This window comes from Hemibagrus wyckioides, linkage group LG03, assembly GCF_019097595.1.
Source record: "Hemibagrus wyckioides isolate EC202008001 linkage group LG03, SWU_Hwy_1.0, whole genome shotgun sequence".
Lineage (NCBI taxonomy): Eukaryota > Metazoa > Chordata > Actinopteri > Siluriformes > Bagridae > Hemibagrus > Hemibagrus wyckioides.
The window spans coordinates 11,628,535-11,650,422 of record NC_080712.1 but is presented as its reverse complement, the minus strand read 5'-3'; the positions used below and the strand labels follow the sequence as shown (position 1 = coordinate 11,650,422).

General features: G+C 36.6%; 1 protein-coding gene across 4 annotated transcripts in view; it reads left to right on the top strand.

The window, feature by feature from the left end:
* khdrbs2 (KH domain containing, RNA binding, signal transduction associated 2) overlaps positions 1–21,888 on the top strand; it is a 107,465-nt gene that overhangs the window by 51,776 nt on the left and 33,801 nt on the right. For all 4 annotated transcript variants that reach the window (XR_009204385.1, XR_009204383.1, XR_009204384.1 and 1 more), the window contains exons 5-6: positions 6,501–6,628; positions 12,885–13,083. Coding sequence is in view for 1 of the 4 variants with exons in the window: in XM_058386779.1 (XP_058242762.1) it covers positions 6,501–6,628; positions 12,885–13,083 (327 nt within the window). In the remaining 3 variants the exon portion in view is untranslated. The remainder of the gene's footprint in view (positions 1–6,500; positions 6,629–12,884; positions 13,084–21,888) is intronic.

Below are 21,888 nucleotides of genomic sequence, written 5' to 3'. Positions count from 1 at the left end.
CATTCTAACATGTTGTTTCTATCGTAATAACTTGTATGGCAAACAAGTTTAATTAATATTTGTGTAATTGTTGACATGGTGAAGTTTTGAGGAGACGATTACGTAGTATTTAAGGAAGGAGTCTTCACTGTCAGTGCTTTGCAAAAATCAGGGGTAAAGCTGTATGTTTTCCAACACTGGCAATTCTCAGTACTTTGATTAACTGCATTTTTTTTGTCATATTAACCTCAAGACAGACTGATGCTGCTAACAGGAACTGACCAGGTTCATGGACACTGAACAACAATAAATGAATAATATGAACTATATATAAATGTAAATAGAAGAGCTAAAAGATTCTGTGGTATGAGACAAATACTTTGCGATGTGCTGTTACAGGAAAATAATCAACTTAATATTCAACAAAATAAATCGTTGCTTCATGTGGTGCTACATCACACCACTGCATCTTTGATTATTTTCCTATAACAGCTCATTCACCAGTGTTTTATTCATCAGATTAAAGTTTGTATATTCAGGTTTTATATAAGCCCTGTCTCCAGAAACATTAAAATATTTCTATATAATTTCTGTCATATTTTCTATGACATCCAGTTTTACCATTCAATTCCCAGTCACCGAATTGGAGGAAATATCCTATAGGTTTGTCCATGGAGTATTTTCCCCTTGAAAAACAATAAATTCAATGCAAGCTTTTTTTTTTGCCAGACAAGATAAGAATGTGTAGTGAATATGTATATATCTGCTGTGAGGTGTGGGCTGGAATGACTCTGGGAATAGCTTTTCTTGGCTTCAGAATATTGATGTGAGTGGTGCTTCTTCGTTTGCCTGGTTGGATGGAGAGCAGGGCTGAGAGCTGGGATTCATGCCACTAGTTGGCAAATTTCAAGCGGGCGTGCAAGTCTCTTCACAGGAGTGGATGTTCTGAGAATGTCAATGGCTTTTGAGTAGCTTGTTTAAGGAGCCAGCATGATACAGCAGGCAGTGTCTTTTTGCTCAAAGCTATTCTTTCTATTATTCTGGCTGCTGCTTTATGGTATCAGGTTCTAGACATGAGTCAGTGGGTCTCAATCCAGTCCTCACAGCCCCCTCTATCCAACATACAAAACAGGGACAGAGAACAAAGATGTAGACAATATGGCCAAAAGTTTGTGGATGTCCATCACATACACATGCATTTTTGGAGTGTCTCACTCAGCAATAAGGTTTCTCTTCACTCAAGAGTCCCAAACCTGTTCCAGCAATGCCTCTGTGCACAAAGCACAGTCCATTAAGACATAGCTTACTATGGTCAGTCTGATCCTCACCGCCATGCTCCAAAATCTAGTGGAAAGTATTCAGATGTACTCAGAAGATAGGAGGTTATTGTCACAGCAAATAGAGATTAAATCTGGAATGGGATGTTCAACAAGCAATGGTCAGGTGTATCTACAGAGCTTTGGCCATATAGTATACTTCTAATGTTGTGAAACATCCTGGAACACGGTTATGTTATAGCAGCTATAAACATCAATCTTGAAGATAAGACAAAAAATGTCTTATTATGTAAGAAAAAAATGCACAGTGTCCTTTGTCCTTTTCTGTGACTGATATGCTGATTCGATAGATAGATAGATAGATAGATAGATAGATAGATAGATAGATAGATAGATAGATAGATAGATAGATAGATAGATAGATAGATAGATAGATAGATACTTTATTCATCCCAATGGGAAATTTACAGCTTCCAACAGTATCCACGAGCACAGGAAATAAGGTAATAAATAAAATAAGATAGGATACAATAATACAAATCTTCACCATATTAATAATTAGACATTTTTCTGTACATATACATATGCTATAAATGTATTATTCATAATCACACCTGTTTTATTGTTGCCTCTTTCTTTTTTATTATTATTACTCTTTCAGAATGCTGTACATATCTTTATTTAATATTGTGTGTTTTTTGTAGCTCTGTATTTGCTTTTAGAATCGATGTTATGCTGCTGTAACATAATTTCTCTGGTGAATCTATCTATCTATCTATCTATCTATCTATCTATCTATCTATCTATCTATCTATCTATCTATCTATCTATCTATCTATCTATCTGTCTGTCTGTCTGTCTGTCTGTCTGTCTGTCTATCTATCTATCTATCTATCTATCTATCTATCTATCTATCCTTATTTTTTCATCTGGCATCTGGCATACAAGTCTCTGTGCAAGACTTGTTACTATAGAAACAATCAAATATTCTGAAAGAAGACGTTATATAAACCAATTATTTGAACTGCCGCCAGATCTACTGTCAGAGCCGTGCTGTTTTAGAAAATTAATCAACGTCTTCAGATTTGAGAATTCAACTATGCTGTGGTCTAATGAGTTATACAGTAATCTTCCCATCATACAGATCCACTACTCTGATCTCTACCATGTGTGTTCCTTAATCCTGCTAAGAGCTGATCAATCAATTTAAGCCACCGACTCTTCATTGCAGTTCCTCCAAAATTGTCAGTTTATCTTTAACTTAAGTGCCAGCCCTTCTTCATAAGTGCCATGGAGTAAGACTCAAGATCACTACATCTTTAACACTTATATATGTATATGAGTGTATATTGTTGTGGCAGAGTAAACCAATCAACCAATGAGTAACAACGAGGTGGGCGGTTAAGCTCTGCTTCTCGTTAACACGCAGCGTTATTAATTTAATTTCAATAGCCAGTAGCCATGGCTTCATGGACTCATGAGCATTGAGTATTTTTTGATGAAAATGACTTCAAAAGTGGTGATTGCTCTTTAGCACCTTTTCCATAGACAATTTGTCACAGAAACATTCCTGATCATAACACAATCCTCAGGTGTTTTGAAGCGTGCAGAACAACAGGGTCTGTGATTAAGAGAAAACCAGCTGGCCTTTCCGTATCTGTACATACCCCTGAAAATGCGGAGAGAGTGAGTGTTATCGTTCTCAGAACCTTGAGGCGTCAGGCTTTTCATTTTCAATGACAAACACTCAATGCTCATGAGTCCACAATGCCATGGCTACTGGCTACCCGCCCATCTCGTTGCTGCGTATTGGCTGTTTGAAAAACATCCGTTTCCTCTGCCACGCACTATAAAGACATATGATATGTGTATTCTTCCAAAAACAGAATGCAGTATTCATAAGTCAAAGATCCCTTAGCCATTTAGATAAGCAGTGTATTTGTATTAACATGCAAGAGCATGCCTTATGGTTTGCTTTTGGCAGGAAATTATTTATCATAGGTGCTTGTTATATGATAAATACCTTGTCCCTAATGAGTTTACATGCCTTTAATCTGCATGTAGCTGCACTGCTCTGACCCGGGGTTCCTACGGCTTCTCTGTTCTGTGTCCACTTTCCTTCAGAACATAATTAGTACTTGTTTTCCATAAGACGCCCTTCATGAAGAACCTGTCAATAGATGAATTCACATTAAAAACCTTTCCATTCTGAAATGTGTGAAATGCAGGCGTTATAGTCTAAATATATTTTATTATGCACTTATATAGAATATATGATTCGTGTCAAAGTAAACAAATCTTTAATCAAGGTTGTATTTAAACACCATAGCAGCTTAGAGCAACATGGATTACAAGAACGCTTACAAAAACTTACTGTGCTCCTTTTGCTGGTTGAATATATGGCACATATAAATAACTTTATATTGGATACTCTGTGAAATCTGAATGAATATTACTATGCATTTTTTTATTCATTATATTTTTTTATGTATTTTTGATGTGTTCATGTCCATTGTGTTTTTAATTGTTGTGTCTTTTGCTGGTTTCTTGGCCAGGTCACATTTGTACAGGAGATTTATTTTCAATAAGTTTTTACCCTGGTTAAATAAAGGTTACTAACTAACTAACTAACTAACTAACTAACTAACTAACCAGCTAACCAGCTAACTAACTAACTATATACATCCAAACTTCATGACAAATTCTAAGTATGTCAGAAACAGATATGCTCTCTGACCATCCTATTAATGGATGTGGAAAATCAGATGTTATTATACCCCTGCTAGATGGCCCTGGTGTTCCTCCAACTCGAAATCTGATTGGTTAAAGCAATAGTTTCATTGCCTTTTATTTTAAGCTACAGAAACCCGCACTGTTGATTCTGAAGGCTTCAAGGCAGATTTCTTTGATCCTACCAACACATGATGGCTGAAATATGATTGGATAAGATCTCTAATATAAACATACACTACTGGAAGCAGTGCAAACAGATATGAAATAAAGAGAATAGACTATTGTGAATAATTGAATACATATTTTTAGAAAAAATATATTAAAACATAAGTCAGTGATAATGATAGCGTTTAGACCAGCATACAAGGTCTTTCTGGCCTTGATGGCCATTTTTTTTTAATGTTACTTCAAAGCTAACCGTAACTAATTCATATTTTAACACTTTCCTGTAAAATTCTCTCTTGTGCATATAACAGCCAGACGAATCAAATTAAGTCATGATTACACTGTGCATTTACAACAATACAAACAAAAGAAGCGATTAAAAAGAAAATGGGGTTTTGAGGACAGCCTCTCAGTCCTGAGCAGCAGGCTCTTTTTTGATTGTTGACTGGATCACGATGAAACGTCCGGTCTTGTCTCTGTGCCATTTCTAATATTTTCCTGTGCCCAGCTGTTACGGCAAACAGGAAGGGGAATAAGTGGCTGGTGGAAATGAGGATCCATTTATCTGCCTGTGGCACTGACAAGATAATAAAATAAGAGCTATCCATGCTGTAATCGGCCTTGTGATTCAGGGCCCTGTCATGTTCAATCAGATGGGTGAGGGGGGACTTTATAAATGCAGGAACTGGTGGTATTCTTTCACAAACACAATACGCTGATAGCTGGTGTGAAGCCAAGTTAATAAGCCAGCTCTCTGTTTCTCTTCTTCCTGTATTATTGCCCTTGCAGATTAAATGAAAGATTTATGTTTATTTTTTTTGTCACAGCATACAATATGTTTTATGACATCTGATCTCATTTTCATTATTTCTTTCTTAGGATTGTGTGCTGCGTCACCAAATGATCAAAACGATGCACTTATATATACTGCATTGCATACGCAGCTGCAAATTATATACACTATTTGAAATTATGCGTGATTAATTCCTATTCGTTTATATAGAGCAAGTTTGTGTTAGGTTACCCCCGTGTGTTAATTAGTACATTCATTAACAAACATGTACTTAAAGTCATCATTATTCATGCATGAATTCATAAGACTCATGTAGTAGTAGTTAAGGTTTAGCTCTTCATTAGTTGTGATTAGTACATGCCTTAACACATCATTAGTTCATTTGTTACTAAGTACTAATTCATTTACTAGTGCATGTACCTTTACAACTGCTAAGTTTAAAGTTTTAAATCTACAAACTAAAACAAAAAAACATTAAAAACTACTAAGCTACTTTTTTTATATACATTTATACATACATACATACATACATACAGTATAATACGTTTAATAAAATATACATAAAAGTAAACTATAAATGCAAAATATAATATCTTAACAAAAGGGAAACAACAGTGATTTATATGTAAACATTTTCAGCTCCAAAAATAAATCTCTTTTGCAAATCCAGTTCCAATCATTTGTTACAGGTCCCAATTTTCCCAATCTTCTCTCTGATATCTGATGCACACCTATTTATCAATCCAGCCATCCATCCGTCTGTCTGTCTGTCTGTCTGTCTGTCTGTCTGTCTGTCTATCTATCTATCTATCTATCTATCTATCTATCTATCTATCTATCTATCTATCTATTCGTTTATTTCTTTTCTTAATTTTAAAAGTTTATTTATTTTTTTGCTGTTATCTGCCCGTTACCAATACCATGTCAGATGAGGGCCAACTCTAGTAGTAAGTTTTCTGTTTTTCCATGTTGGCAATAGCCACTCCTAAGCCACTTGACAGGACTGGAGATTTTATTAATCTCACCTGTCTATGCTACATCATTATTATGTCACACCATTATTTAGTATTGTGTGACTTTTACATTTCAGAAATACACAACACTTAGCTACAAAGTTATATATTGTGACATTTCTGTAATCTTATCAAGAAAGTTTGATGTCATGACTTACTGACTAGTTGTTATGTCATCCTGATCTCAAAATGAACCAAAAGAATGTTGGAATAAGCATTTATTTATATAATATATACTTTGCATGTTTGTCAGTTGTAATAAAGGCCCTATGTAGGTGCCATCACCTGTCACCATAAATAAAGTGTAACTGAAAATACTAAGCAGTGCAATAGCACACTCATTATAATCAAGACATGTTTGGTATCCTTTTGCTCTTTGGGTTTTGAATTAGATCTGCAAGGCTGAAATTGTAATGGAGGATTAAGACTATCATGACTTTACCAGTCAATCTGTAGGCTCACGCGGTGCTTAGAAGGTGTAATGATGAGGATTATTAACTCGGTGTTTAACGCTTGGCATGCTGCTTTCTATTCTCGCAGGATTACAATGATGAGATCAGACAAGAGCAGCTGCGTGAGCTGTCCTACCTAAACGGCTCTGACGACCCAAGCAGAGGAAGAAGTGTCCGAGGACGTGGCATACGGCTCACCTCCACAGCTGCCACACGGTATGGACTAGGAGATCCTTTAATTCATGAGTGCTATGCCTCAGATGCATTGCCTGTAGCTTTCTGTAGATTGAAGCCATCATTATTCAGAGCTGAATGAATCTCATGTTGGTTGAGTAGCTAAATAAAAAGAAACACATAGACTGACACGCTCATCTTATTTGTCCCCTAGGAGAAGCTTTGGAAAATACTGAAATGTAAAACCAGTGAAGTAAAGCCAGCTTTCAGACTCCGACATCTGTTGTGCTTGGTTATGATGTGCCCTAAGCACCTCTGGCTCAAAGGGACTCGATGAGGTTATCAGATGAAACTTTAATTGCGCTTCATCAAACACATCTTAAGCTTATTATAATACATTATTCATGCGGCTCATATCTCAAATATGTTCTGTACTTTAATTTATATTTCATATGTTCTACACTTGCCCTGGCTTGTAATAGTTTCAGAAGAAGCAGGATTCCCTTGACAGAGTGACAGCTTGCACTACCTCGGGTGGTAATGGATCCAAAATGCAGCTCTGTTGTTGGTAGACAGCTTTACCTTCCCTGTAGTATACGCCAACCATTAGGCTGCTGTGTAGCCTGCTATTTTTTCATCCTGATATGCTACATCATAATGAGATTTATGTGTACGGAAATATTTGTAAAATGTAGGTGACAGTTTGTTGGTTAGTTAAATTATGGTTGCCTGACATGCTGATGTCACATAGCGTGACTGCTAACATAGTCGCAATGATGTTTAACCCTTAGGAATAAGGCGTTTTTTGGATCCTGGAGATGTTTTGACATGCCCTGACATTTGTTCTTATTTCATTTACTTATAGCATATTAATGGCAAAAGTTTCATTCTATGACATTCAGCACAAATTGTGCTACAAGTATATGTACATGTTTGTGTTTTTGTGAAAATCAACTTTAAACGTGGTGGAAAAAAAACAGTGTTTGTAAGGACACTGAGATTGGGTCATTAAACACATAGTAAATATATATTCACAAGAGCAAGGTCTCTTTGTGTGACACTTTTCTGTTTTAGAAAGGGAGTGTCAATGATCATGAGAAAATATATCAATCTGAAACAGATGGAATAATGACCAGGTTTCATTGTTACCTCCTCAAAACAAAAGAGCAATAACTTCTTTTTTCATATCAATGAGAAATTGTATAATATTGAGAAATCCACTGCAGAATTCATGAAGACAAAAAGCACCGAACTCATAGCTTAAGAATGCAACGCAGCTAAACAAATTCAATTGCGCTGAATTACGGTAGAGACTCGACTCAGCTAGGTAGAGAGCTACGAAATGACGAACGTAATGCTTCCGATGGCGGTATTAGAATAAAAGGTCTGTTTCAGCAGAGTGTAGAGATAAGGAGCTTAGAGAGCTAAAGAAATAAAGCACTGCTGCATCACTCTTTTTAGGTAGAGATGAAGCCAGGGCTAAATCCTACTCTAGCACTCTTATCAAGCAATCAAACAGCAATGTGGCTAATGTAGGGAATCTTTAATCTAAGGATTTTCGAGATCATTCATCCATCCATCCATCCATCCATCTATTTTCTGTACCACTTATCCTACAAAGGTTTGCAAGGAGCCTGGTGCCTCAGGCACCCATTACAACCCATCACAGGGCACAGTTGCACACATACACACACTATGGACAATTTAGAAACACAATTCATCCTACATCCAGTGGAGTATGTGGAAGAAACCTCAGTAACAGCACGTAAACTCCACACACACAGGGCAGAAGCTCAAGAACCCCTAAACCTGGAGGTGTGAGGCAAATGTGTTAACCACTAAATCCACATTTCAGGAACACGTTAACTAGAAATATTAACATACAAGTCTTGTCTCTCTTTCATATATGAAATAATGCAATATCATTTCTTCTATTGTCAGAGTATTAGATCTTCAATCAGAAATTAATATACATGTACTGCACATTCACATTTATTCACTGGACAGCTACATTTATACCAGGATTTGATCTTTCACCCTCCTGAACAGAAGCAGATCCTTAACCACTGAATCATCACTGAGTCAATGCCATTTCATGTTATATTTGTTTCCCTATTATTTAAATCGTTGAATAATTTGCATACTATAATGCTATTTACAAACACTACATGCTTTACATATTTATTATTATCCATAATAGCAGTCACGTAGCAGGTAAATGAAAAAGTATATTATTACCAACAGTGATTCTTTCTACTGTGTTGGTTTCCCTTCCAGTAAGAGAATTTCCCAGGCATTGCTACCGAATACAGAAAAATACACTGAATTGCCTTTTTATTAGCTACATCTATCTACAACCTGATAAAATGACTCAGTGTAAGTAAATAACCCAGAAGTTTAGAAAGAGTCCAGTTCATGGTCTTAGGCTTAAACATGACATCGAATTGTTTTCTACTGAATTGAGTCCTCAGATGTGAGTGTGTGCTACAGGCTGCAGTTAGAGCGCATAACCAGAGCAAATAAAGGTGGAAAGGAAGCAGACAGATTCAATTTAAAAACTCTTATATACATCCACGATCAAAAGAAAGTTCAGAATGGCACACCTACTCAACTAGACTCAACTGTGTCTGAAGGTCAGTCCCTTATTCAACGAGAAAATACAACTTTTGAAAACTTTTCAAAACAGATGGTAATACACCACGCAGTAATTGCAGGGAACAACCTTCCTTCACCTTTTATAAAATGAGTAAAAAAAAAAGAAAAAAAGGGAAAAGTTCAATCCCACAATATTCTGGTAAAAATATGACCTGGATTCCTGTAGGGTCGCTGTCAAAATTTTTATCAGTGATTAATGGTAAAACTATTTTTTCCACAATGTACAGAGCTTGCATGAGTACTCACCCCCATTGAAATTTTTTGTAGTGGAAAAAATTGGGACTTTGTGTACAGTTTTGTAGCAAAAAATAAATAAATAGAAAAAAAAATAATAAAGGTATTTATATATAAAATATATATATATACACACACTACCAGTCAAATGTTTGGACACACCTTTTAATTCAATGTTTTTTGTTTAGGGATTTATTTTCTACAAGCCTCCAGTTTGTGAAAAGATAAATCCCTATATATATATATATATATATATATATATATATATATATATATATATATATATATATATATATATATATATATATATATACACTACCAGTCAAATGTTTGGACACACCTCAATGTTTTTTGTTTAGGGATTTATTTTCTACATTCTAGAACAATACTGGAGATTTCAAAACTATGAAATAACACACATGGACTTACGTAATCCATATGTAATGACAACAAAAAACAGTCAGTTGTTATTTTAATACACGAAGGTCAGGTGTTCTGGAATAGTTCTTGCAAGAACAGTATTGTCAAGTGCATTTGCAAAACCCATCAAGCACCATGATGAAACTGGCTCACATGAAGACCATCCCAGTAAAGCAAGACCAAAACTTACCTCTGCTGCAGAGGAGAAGTTCATTTAGAGTTACCAGCCTCAGAAATCACCAATTAACAGCACCTCAGATTAGAGGCGTTATGAAGGCTTTACAGAGCATCAGTAGCAGACATATCTCAATATCAACTGTTCAAAGGACATTATTGTGTATTTCGGCCGCCTTCAGCATTGTTTTACAATGTAGAAAGAAATAAACATCAGGAAAGACCATGGAATTAGCAGGTGTGTCCAAACTTTTGACTGGTAGTGTATATTATATATCATTTTTTAAGAAAACCTTTAAGAATGCTAAGAATGTCAAAAGAAGAACATATTAAAACTATTCTCATGGCAGGATTGCAAGGATGTAATAGACTTGTGATGGCCATGGGTATTTTTTTACAAAGAAATGGCAATTATTTACAGGATGTTTTTAAAATGAAGTTTGCTCAAAAGTAGTATTTTCCCCTATGTATGGAAAGTTTTGAGACACCCTGCATATTATGTAGCCTATATATTGAAATGTGGACAAACTAATAAGGTTTGCACAATTTTTTCCAGTAAAAAAAAAAAGTTTTAATTGCATATGGTAATGCTGTGAACCCCCTAAATTAGATGCAAGCGGTTGCTATCAGAAGACACACTGTGAATGAAGCTGACCAGGTGAATGGATTTGACACTGTCACACAAAAGTGTCATGTGATCTCAGTATGCACTACTGTAAGTACACTTGTTTCTAGAGGATCACACATCACCATGACAAAATGAAAAGTCAAACATCACTAATGAAAATCTGTAGTTTATACAGCATCATGAAAAGTTGCTGTCCACATGTGTTCAGGACAAAGTTCAGGAAAAGCATTAATTGAAGGCTTGACTTCCAGCAGGACATCAAGCTTAATCGCACTGGCAAAGCTACACTGCCAAAGTGGCTTAAAACTAAGAAGCTGAATGTGTTAGAGTGCCCCAGTCAAAGCCCTAAATCCAAATGAGAATCTGTGGCGAGACTGAAAAATTGCTGTTCACCATCCTACCAGAGCCTGAGCAATTCTACATTCTATGTGTGTCATATTTATGGGGATTGTCTGTTAAACAGCCTGCAAAAAAAAGCAAATGTATTGTATTTTTTATTCACAGTCATGAGAAAAGCTACACCACTAACTCCAACTCTAAGCATCAGCCTAAGCATAATTGTCAATAATACTGTATACTAATCGCATGAATGCATGCTGTATAAATTTACAATCATAGGACTTGTTAGTCTACAATGAAAATGGAGATTAAATGGGAATAGGCTGTGTCTCTGCGCTGAGTTTTTGGGTTTTACAAAGTTGCAAATTCTTTGTTTTTTCTTGTAATTAGAATAAGACTTTATTTTCTAATAATTATAGTTATCTGATTTTGTTGAGTCGTCAGTTGCTCTGATTTTCCTGCAGTATGGTTCCTCTGTCAAAGTGGATCTAAATTCAACTAAAAAGGATTTTTTCTGATGTAAACAGACCTCTAAAAGCCGATTTAACTTTTATTTCATCTTTGTGCCTCTGATGTGTATTTTTTTTTTTTTTTTTTTTTTTAATAAAATGTTGTGAAGAAGACCAGATTTCTTTCCCCTCTCACTGGCTGCAGCATCATATGAGCTGATTATGTTGCAGAATGTATGCAGTGTGAAAGCTGAATGACCTTGGACTGTTACAGATAGTCAGAATGGGATTTTCTATCCAGCTGAAATATCACAAAAATATATATATATTTTTTTTACGCTTGGCTAAGCTGAAAAAAAGTTGCTCTCTTTTATAAAGAAGAGCTAGAGTGATGGAAATGGATTTTTACGAATAAATAATGACGTAGGGACTGTGAGTCAGATGTTTCAGCGCTGTACTGTCTATACATGTATCTAAAGATAGACTGTTTGTATAAATATCAAAAACTTGATTTAATTACGCTACAACAAGTGCATTTTGGCCAGCATATGAACAATTTCATATCATTTTCTTTCTTTTTTTAACAAGAGAAAAACAAATATGGTTATTGAGTATTGTAGTCTTTTGCTTCTAATTACTTTTAAGTCATTTTTAGGCTTTTAGTTGAGGGAGTCGTTGACATTTCTTTTGCGACTTTTCAGAAATTAGGTTTTTTTTCCTGTGAAACTTTTGGTTGGAGATCCAGCTACAATGTTAAATATGTTAAAATGCACCAAACTACTAGCAGTTATTCAGCAGTAATTTCAGTAGTTATAACAGTGAAGGAGGCAAGTGTGGTTCAGGTCCCGTGACTTTAAGGGCATCCCACAACACTGCAGCCATATTGGCTGTATGAGGCAATGATGATTCTGACTGAATATAAGTTCTCTATGAAAAGCTCATGAAAGTTTCATCCTTGAAAAGTAGCTGATGCATCAAAAAAGGCCAGAGATGTCTGATTTAGTGGCTTCTTTCACTGCAGCACTGACGCATCTATTTGACAAACTACTTAGTGCACGTCACTGAGTACTTTCCCATTTAATGTTTGACTGTTCCACTATCTGTGACCTCTACAAATATTCCTCTGAAAATGCTTCATTGTATCATGCCGGAAGATATTTCCCTTATATCTTTGAGCACAGCATTATTTCCGTAGTAGTTTTAGCTGTAAACAGTAATGTAGTGCCTCAGGATCATATTTAATCAGGGAAGCCTTGTAAAGAAGTCAAATTACAATACTTTCAGTAACCTTGATACTAATGCAACACTGTCAGGTGATCTTTTTTCATGGACACACTATTATTGTCATGTGCCTTACCACAGGATGCAAATATTCTCATTGCTATGTTTTTCTCCACAGGGGTCGAGGAGGAGCAGTGCCACCTCCTCCGCCTGGCCGAGGAGCCGTAGTGCCCAGGGGAACTGTGGGTACACGTTCGTCTCTGCCCACTACCATGCTAACCAGAGGCGTCTCAGCACCACGGGCCAGAGGAACAGCAGGGACTCCGGGTTACAGAGCACCTCTGCTGCAGGCCACACACAAAACATACGATGACTATGTGAGTAAGACCAATATCTCTCCCTGAACCTATGCTTCTTTTTTTTTTAATGGGTTTAATGCACCAACAACACCATCTGATGGGCATTTATTACGTTTATCACCATCATTTTCCAATAACTATACACACCAATGTGTTTTGTTCCTTTTGCACCAGTGCAATTTACCAATACAATTTTCGCAAAACATTTTCCTGTTATCACTTAGCAGCTATAAACCTTACCAGATTCAGTTTCTGCGTTAAAAATACAGCTTGTCTATATCTCTAGTTACAGCTTTAGCTCAGTGCTTACACTAGAGACTTATGTCACGTACAAGGTATGCCCATACACAGCCCTGTGTAAGTTAATATAAAAAAAGCTAAGGTAATAAAAGGAATGTATTGCCTGAGCTGCCGAAATTTTAATCAACACCTTTTGACCAACCAGATTTGAGCATACATTCCTCTCCCTATCCTGAACCTGTTCTTACCGATTATATAGAAATGAGGGTTTCACTAATTAGTTCTCGCTATGGTTGGGAATGGAATTGAATGTGTACGCATTATTTGTTATGAACCGATAAAGCCGTTCTATACAGAAGCAAATGCAAATATGAACAAGGGGTATTTACAGTGATGTATTTGCAGCATTCATTCATTCATCCTTAGTAACTGCCTGGTCACGGTTGTGGTGGTTTGAATTAGACTATTAGTTTGGTGATATTTTGGGAAATAGAACCACCGAAATTTGTAAAGTTGTGGGAAGTTATAAACAAAAATAATAACTGTGTAAATAAGATTAAAAAAAAAACAATTCTGCACACATTTCTATTTATTACAACAACAAATTGCCAACAACAAATTTGGAGGACTAAATAGATACCGATAATTATTACATTACACACCATCTACACATGACACGACTACAATAACACTAATGTGTAATCTAACAAAATCCATGATAGTGGGTTCTACGATTTTGTCACATAGTTAATTTTCCATACATATACTCTCTTTCACACAAAGTAATGTCATGCAATTAATCTTCAGTGACATTCGCAAATGACCCGGATTTCTAATTATTTCCTCTGAAAACTGGTTAATTGAAGTGACATGGCATAGTGTTTGGACTTCTAATCTTCACAGCCATATTGAATGTTCGAGCTACGTTCTTGGTCTTTCTGACACCAGACAAACACATGATAAGAATTTTCACAGGAGCTAAAGTCGTGATAACTCAAATCCTCACAGGTAAATGGAAAAATTTACCAAAGTGGCCTTTCTATTTACCAAAGGCTGAGCGAATCTGTGGTGCCAGAGCACGTTCAGATGCACTGAAAGCAGCGAGAAGCAGGCCATTTCACCTCTCACCTCACACGGGTGCCATAGTTCATTCATACACTAAAAACACATAACTGCACAGAAACATAAAGTATGCTTTTTGAAGATTGCAGTTATTACTGTTATCTACAGAGCAAAAAGTCATGTCATGTGGTGTGAATAAAGTGCTATACTGAGTAAATAGTGCTAGTGTAGAACGCATGCATCCCAAAGAAAGGAAAGCAGAACTCTAATAATCGCACATTTCGTCCTACTTTTGTATCCTGCGATGAAATGTACACTTTGCAGCTCTTTGCTCTCATGGGTGCATGGCGTTAATTTGAAAAAATTCAGCCAAGAAAAAGAGCAAACTTCAGCTTAATGAAAAAAAGCAATAAATCATGGCATTGATCTCCGCAAAGCTTTAGCCTCATGCAAAGCGTCGTGTGTGCTGCACAGCGCAGATTGGGCTGTCTGTGGGAAATTGTACGAGCAAAGGCTCATTACCACAATGAATTGAGTTCTGCTGGAGCTCCTCTGTACTGCTGGATAGGCCAAAAGTGTGGACATTTTTCTGCCAGTAATTGGCGCTTGGGAAGGCAGGTACCAGTCCTTGCAGATATCAGTGCATTAAGGAATGAGAGGTTCTCCTAGAACATATTTTTACAACACTGCTTCCCCTCCTTCAGATCTTTCTGCGCATCCCTCTTCTCCAGGCAAAGCACTTTCTGCAATGTACTAATATGTTTCTTCATGAAATTGTAAGACATTGTTAGTGTTTCATAGAAATTCCTTCATGCAGTACAATTCAATGGCTGAACCATACAGACTCCAAATGATGCTGGCTTAATATTAAAAGGAATTAAGTGAGATTTAATGAGATAAATGAGATTAACTGACTTGTGTGTTTAGCATCTTAAGACATTACATTGGAGTAAAATAAAATTTGTCCACTAACAAAACATTTCGGCTTTATTTCATGATGAAAAGGCGTCTTTCAAACACAAATACATTGTACTTTTCTGCTAGTTAATATTTGAGCATACATAATTGAAAAGTGTAATGAATCATTTTAGCTGTGTTGTGTGCTGTGTAGAAGTGCTGATGTGTTAAGTTTGCACATGGAAGGAAGGAGTTTGTTCGCACTTTAAATATTACATTTATTATATAACACTTCTTTGTTCAAACATCAACGTTTTGTGTTAGACCTGAATATTTGCATTCATGATTTTTAGTTATAGTAGCATTAACATAAATATTGTGTTCATTCATCCATCCATCCATCCATCCCTCTATCCCTCCATCCATCCATCCATCCATCCATCCAGCCAGCCATCCATTCATCTTTATTAACAGATTTGTCCTATTCATCCTTTCTTTGGATCTGGAGCCAATCAAAGCAACACTGGCAGCACAGTCCTCTTGAATTATTGCCACATTTCATAAACAGACACATTGCACCCATTAATTCAATTTTTTTACCTTTAGAACTTTAGAAGAACAAAAATGTCATTACAACTACTTTGTAATACAGTTTAGTTATAATTGTTTTTCATAAAAATGTGCCAAAATGATGCCTACCCCAGAGTAATATTTTAAAAAACCTACAAAAAATTGTCATTCTTGAGAATATTTTTTTTTTATGTGCTGTCAGTCCCCAGGAACTCCATGTCACAATTAACCATGCCCTGTTTCCATGGGATACAAAATATAAGGTTGCACACCTTCAAAAAGAACGTAGCCTTCCATTACCTTGTGGAAAAACACGAGCTTGTCAAGGGCATCACATGTCCCAGGGTTTAGCACCTCCTAAGCCCACGTGTTATTGATTTTCTCTTGATGCCTCCTGCATCTGAGGAAGAGAAGTACGTGCATCAATTAAAATTGAATTGTTTGGAGAAAGTATGGGGGTTTAGCCTGAAGCAAAAAAAGAAAGATTAAACTGTGAAAGCATGTGCTTGAGGCAATAAAAATTGCTGTGGCTCTCATTGTTCAGACCACTTCTCCAGCCTTACTTTCTGAAAATCCCCAGTGACTCCACACCCGGGCTTTAATGTTAGCTAACATTTTAGACTAATGCTATTTTTATGAGAATCTGAATTTGACAACAGTTTCACTGCGTTTCAGTGCATTGCAGCTTCTGTTCTTTATTGCTGCATTGAGGAAAAGGTTTTTGTAGGGAAACCAAAGGAGATGTGTTCTGTAACTGTTCACTGTTAGTCTTAACTATGAGATCCTGCATATGAGTACATATTCATGAAGGGGAAAAGATATGGAACATGAACGTTTTGGACAAAAATATCCAAATAAATTAGCAACTAATGTTTGGTGTGTCAACATTTAATATTGTTTCTGTATATAAATTATATGGAATGGCAGAGAACTACTTGATATTTTTTTCATGTAATAAAATACGTCATAAAGGTGCCAATTTCCCAAATTCCCAATTTTTCTTCTATGTAGCCTGCAGTTTATTAGATCGGTTTTTTTTTAAGTTTTTTTTAATTATATATAGGGATTTATCTTCTCAATTAAGTGACCAGACATTGTACAATGATATACATGTATAAATTAGGACCTAAAGTAATAATTGGGGAATGAGGAGGAAGAGCTTGGACATAACTGTGAATTACGGTACAAGCCTTCGAATTGACAAACTCGTATACCTGAAATGTACTTTTTACAGTATTTTTCCTTTTATATTTTCTTTCCTTCATGAATTCTGTGAATACATCTGGCAAAGACATTGGGGAGATTTTTGGCCCAGACAAATATTTCTTTCACTTAAATGTTCATGTGCATTGCTCTGTATTTAAATGAGCAAAAGCTACATTTATCATCACAAACTCCTGTGCTAGCATTAATCCTCCTACTATTAAAGGCTTTTATAGTCAAACCCTTGTTGACTGTATAAGTTTGAAAAGTAAACAATCTGCATTCAGAGCATTTGATTAGAATGGTCCACTTGATATAACCATAGTTTCTATGTCTGGCAGAGCTGAAGAGCAAACTGCTATATATAATAATGCTGACTGACACTGGAGCTGCACAATTGTTTCCTTCTGACAAGGTCCTAGTTCAGGGTAGCCAGGTGAGCTGTGTGAAGGTCCCATTACACGTAATCCTGCAATCAGAACAACTAAAAGCTTTTGTCAAATAGGAGGAAGACTTTACACGTGAAAGGAGTACATTTAATACAGAGAAATCATTTGGAAAGTATTGCCGCTACCAGAAATGACAGCAAAGCCCTCAGTGTAGATTCAGGATTCTGAAATTGTTCAGTTTCATTAAAATAATAATTTGGTAAATCTTGGTTCTAAAGGCTTTTCAAGTGCCAGAAGAAATGCCCTGAAGTAATCATGTTGTCCCTGATTAAGAAGGAAGTCCTGATGTGAGAAGCTCAGAGCAGCACCACAAACCGATCGCTCTCTTGCTCCCCAAAAGTGAGGATTTTTTTGTCAGAACAGATTTTGAAAAACAGATTTTGTGGAAAAATGCTTGTATACGTGTAAGTGGGCGCCGGCTACATGCGGTGCTTCCGAGGGACATAGAGTGTACTCCTGAGTCAAAGTAGAAACAGCATCTTCTACAATTCATACATTCTGCAATTTGTACATGTTCACCACCTTTCAGGAGACCAAGGTCTTTATAAAACAGAAAACCGACATTTAGATATAAAATTCGTTCTGCCAGGGGGATTTTTTTCTCAGTATTGTGAGACTTGCCTTTTGTGCAAGTAACTTTCTGGTATCTTTCTCCCATAACAGAGACAAAAGAACTTTTTTAAAATCTGATTGTGTGGGATGATTATTACCTAAAGCAACACTGGATTACCAGTGTTTAACAACCATATGTGTTTCTTTTTTTCCCTTTTTTTCCATTCTGAGGCATTTGTTTTATGCAAGACAGCAGCTGCTGTTGTGGTTAGAGCACTAATGTAGTTTTTCTCAGCTTTTGGTTTGAGCAGATGCACCATCGCACAAACTTCGTGTCCAAAGTGCTTGTGCAGGTTATGCAAACTCTCCGGCACACGGCGGCTCAGAATGCTTTCATCCAAAGATTCAAATTCGTCATCTATGCTCATTGTTTTTTTTTTTTCTCTTTGGAATAAGAACCAAAATTTAGCAAATGGGACTAATTATGATGAGTATTTTTTACTCTCTTCTTATCATTTCATATATACACACATTGTCATCAAGCAAGCATTCATAAATCCAGATGTAGATTTCGATCCCAAGCCAGGAACGACATTTGTGAGGTAGAGACGTTGAAAGGAACCAGACTCAGAAGGGAACCCTGTCTGAGTAACTTCGGATAGTGGGGTTAGAAATCATTAATCTCCCACATTTGTAGGTTATAAAATTAACCATTACTATGTGTGTTTAAAGGATGCTAATTATGAGAACCATAGTGTTTACATCACTTTTTCCTGCGTACAAATCTACAGAATACGCCTGAGATTATTCACTGAGGCAAGTGTGAAATTTAGGTATAAACTGTTTTTGTTAAGTACAATCCTTTGGGTTTCCATGTGAGACCATTCACAGTAGCAGAATGTGAGTCACAGGTGCAAATGCTAACAAAGCCTTAGTGTTTTTACAGGTGCTGATAGCACTTATGTTATGACATGAGAACATGACACACTATTTTAAACCTGGATATGAGATACTAGTGCTGTGACACATCACCCTGGCTGTAATGTGACTACAACCTCTATGAAAGACTAAACCAGACCTAACTCAGCAGACATGTGGATCATGTTATGCTGAGGATTTATTATGCTCATGTGCAATAGTTTATGGTCAAAGAGTTAAAGTGACCACTTCCTTTGCAGTCTGTACTATTACTGTACATTGTACTATGATCTACCAATCAAACAACTACCTTAAAATGTGACGCCTAGCTTGTTCAATAACATTCATACCACAGGAAGTCCATTTAGAAAGCTTTGATGAATAAGGAAGTAACTTATCTGCCTAACCATGGCATGCACCATATATTCTCATATGTAAAAGTAAATGCACTGTGAGATTCTGAACTGACTTTGGGGACTATGAGTGCTGAAACTGTGGGTGATGCACCATTTCTGCTGCCATGTGTGGATGATCGTATTTGTAAAGTCCAGTCCAGCAAATAAAACGGTATAAGCATTATAGATCTGTGTATATATCTGGCATTTTGCAGACACCCTCATCCAGAGTGACTTGCATTTGATCTCATTTTTATACAACTGAGGACTAGGGGCCTTGCTCAATGGCCCAGCAGTGGCAGCTTGGTGGATCTGGGACTTGAACTCACAACTTTCCAATCAGTAGTCCAACAACTTAACCACTAAGACCAGATCTTATGCCATTTGGCTTCATTAATCTCACCTGCAACATTTTAAAGGCAAATGGCTAGTTTGTTGGTCAAATTTCCATAAATGATGCTCATCTAACTGTATAGGTAAAACATATACACTGTCATACACAAAAAAAATCTTGCTGGGTGAAAACAATATTCACTAAACCTAACTGGAAACACAGAAAGAAATGCCCCAAGGCTTTCACTTCAGTATCAGAGCACCAGGTGGTAATTTTAAAACATGTTAACATAAAAAACAAAACAAAAAAAAACCCCAAAAAACCCACTGTGGTTATGAAAGGTCAGGAAATGCCCTGCAAGTAGGTGATTAAAACTACATCGCTATTTGATACTTTTAATATACTGGACGTTGTTAGAATCATATTTCCCTCTTGCCCACAGAGTTTCATATATGACAGATGGAATATAACACTGAGGGTGTCATTGAGAGTAAAAACTGGATGCCCATTATTTTACACATAATTTTATGCTCATGTATATACTGCTGTCCCCTCTCACAGAAAAGCATTGGGGGTCAGAGCTCAGGGTCAGTCTGTTTCATGTATTCCCCAGAGAATTCATTCATTACAGTAGCAATGTTAGGGCAGGACAGTGATGTAGGACACCTCTGACTGCAGACTCACTCTCATGTACATCTGACAGTCCTGAAATTTTGACTCACATCCTTCTGGTCACATTGAGAACTGTTTAGGTCAGTCATTTCTTATAACCTGCTTAATTAAAATACAGATGCTATGCCATGCTAGTTTCACTTCTGTTTTAATCTGTTTTTACTATATGTTAATGAAGACTTATTATTTTATGTCAAGCCTTGTATATTTGAGAAACATGGCAAAATTAGATTTGTTTCATTCTTGGTGGTGGCCTGAGACTCAGATTTTACTCACACACTGTGACTTGGTCATTTACTGTGACATCTCCATGCGTTTTATTGAGCACAGGTTTATAGCTAAAGGCCTTCAGTATAGAGGATTTTATAGTTTATGAGTACAGTAGGGCAGAAACAGCTCATTTTCAAACAGACTACATTATATCTCAAGGGCCTTGAAGTATTGATGTGCTCTGTGGAGTTGTCAGTCTCTGATGGAATACACGCTGTGACAAAGGCCATCTTTGTTGCTTGTAGGCTCAACTGATTTGCAAGCTTTAGAGCATTACAGCAAGCCATAGAGTCATGGATGCTCAGGAAGAATGACAATTTAAATTACTCACACAGGCATCCTGTGTGACAACTGGCAGACAATTTAAGGCTGTGTCTTTAGAGTGGCACATGTCTAAGTTTGAGTTTATGGTACTTACTCTGTAGATCGAATCAACATAAATAGGCAATGTTTTCATTGTGAAGTGACCGGATTGAGTTGTTATAATTCTATGTAGATCAGCAAGACTTTTTTGTCTGTCAGGATGAGAGTGTAGATTTAAAAGAAGGAAATGCAATAGTTCAGATGTTTTCTGGTTATCTGACAGAAAGAATAAATCTTACATCCATTTTCAGCATGAAGAAGTGTTTAGAGCTCATTAATCTGTTCTGTCGCTGTGTCATGATTCTTAATGACCATCATTCCTAATGATTTAATGTTTCGTTTTAATCATTTAGTAACTCTTCACATGGAAGAAAGTAGGGGTTCAGTGTGCAGGCTCATCCTCTTAAAGAAACTGAGGGTTAAGGACATTGCTTAAACACACAGTGGCCACTGGTTATAACCTCACTGCTATAATCCCCTGTCATACTTGACATTTTATTCAGAACCTTCTAAAACCAAAGCACAGGTCTTTAAGCCTTTCCAGATCTGAGATTTTTTTTTTTTTGCTCAAAACCCTGAAACTATGACCCTGTCTTGAATTTTTTTGTAGTGGTAGCTCATTGGCTAAAGATGTGTACCTTGGTTTAGAAGGTTTTGAGTGAAACCTCAGGTCTGGCAGGGCTTTACAACAGTGATGCTGTAAGCAAAGGCAGAGATCTTTAACCACTAAACTCCCAAACCTTAAAGCACTGCAAGGCAGAGATTCAATCCCCAGAAGAAGTGTGCCTTTGGTTCTAGCCTCTCTGCCATAAAACCTGCCAGAGTGAATAAACTCTTTGAATTGAAATTTTTGGAACTTCTTACAGACTCAAGAAATAACGTGCTCAAAGCCCTCTGA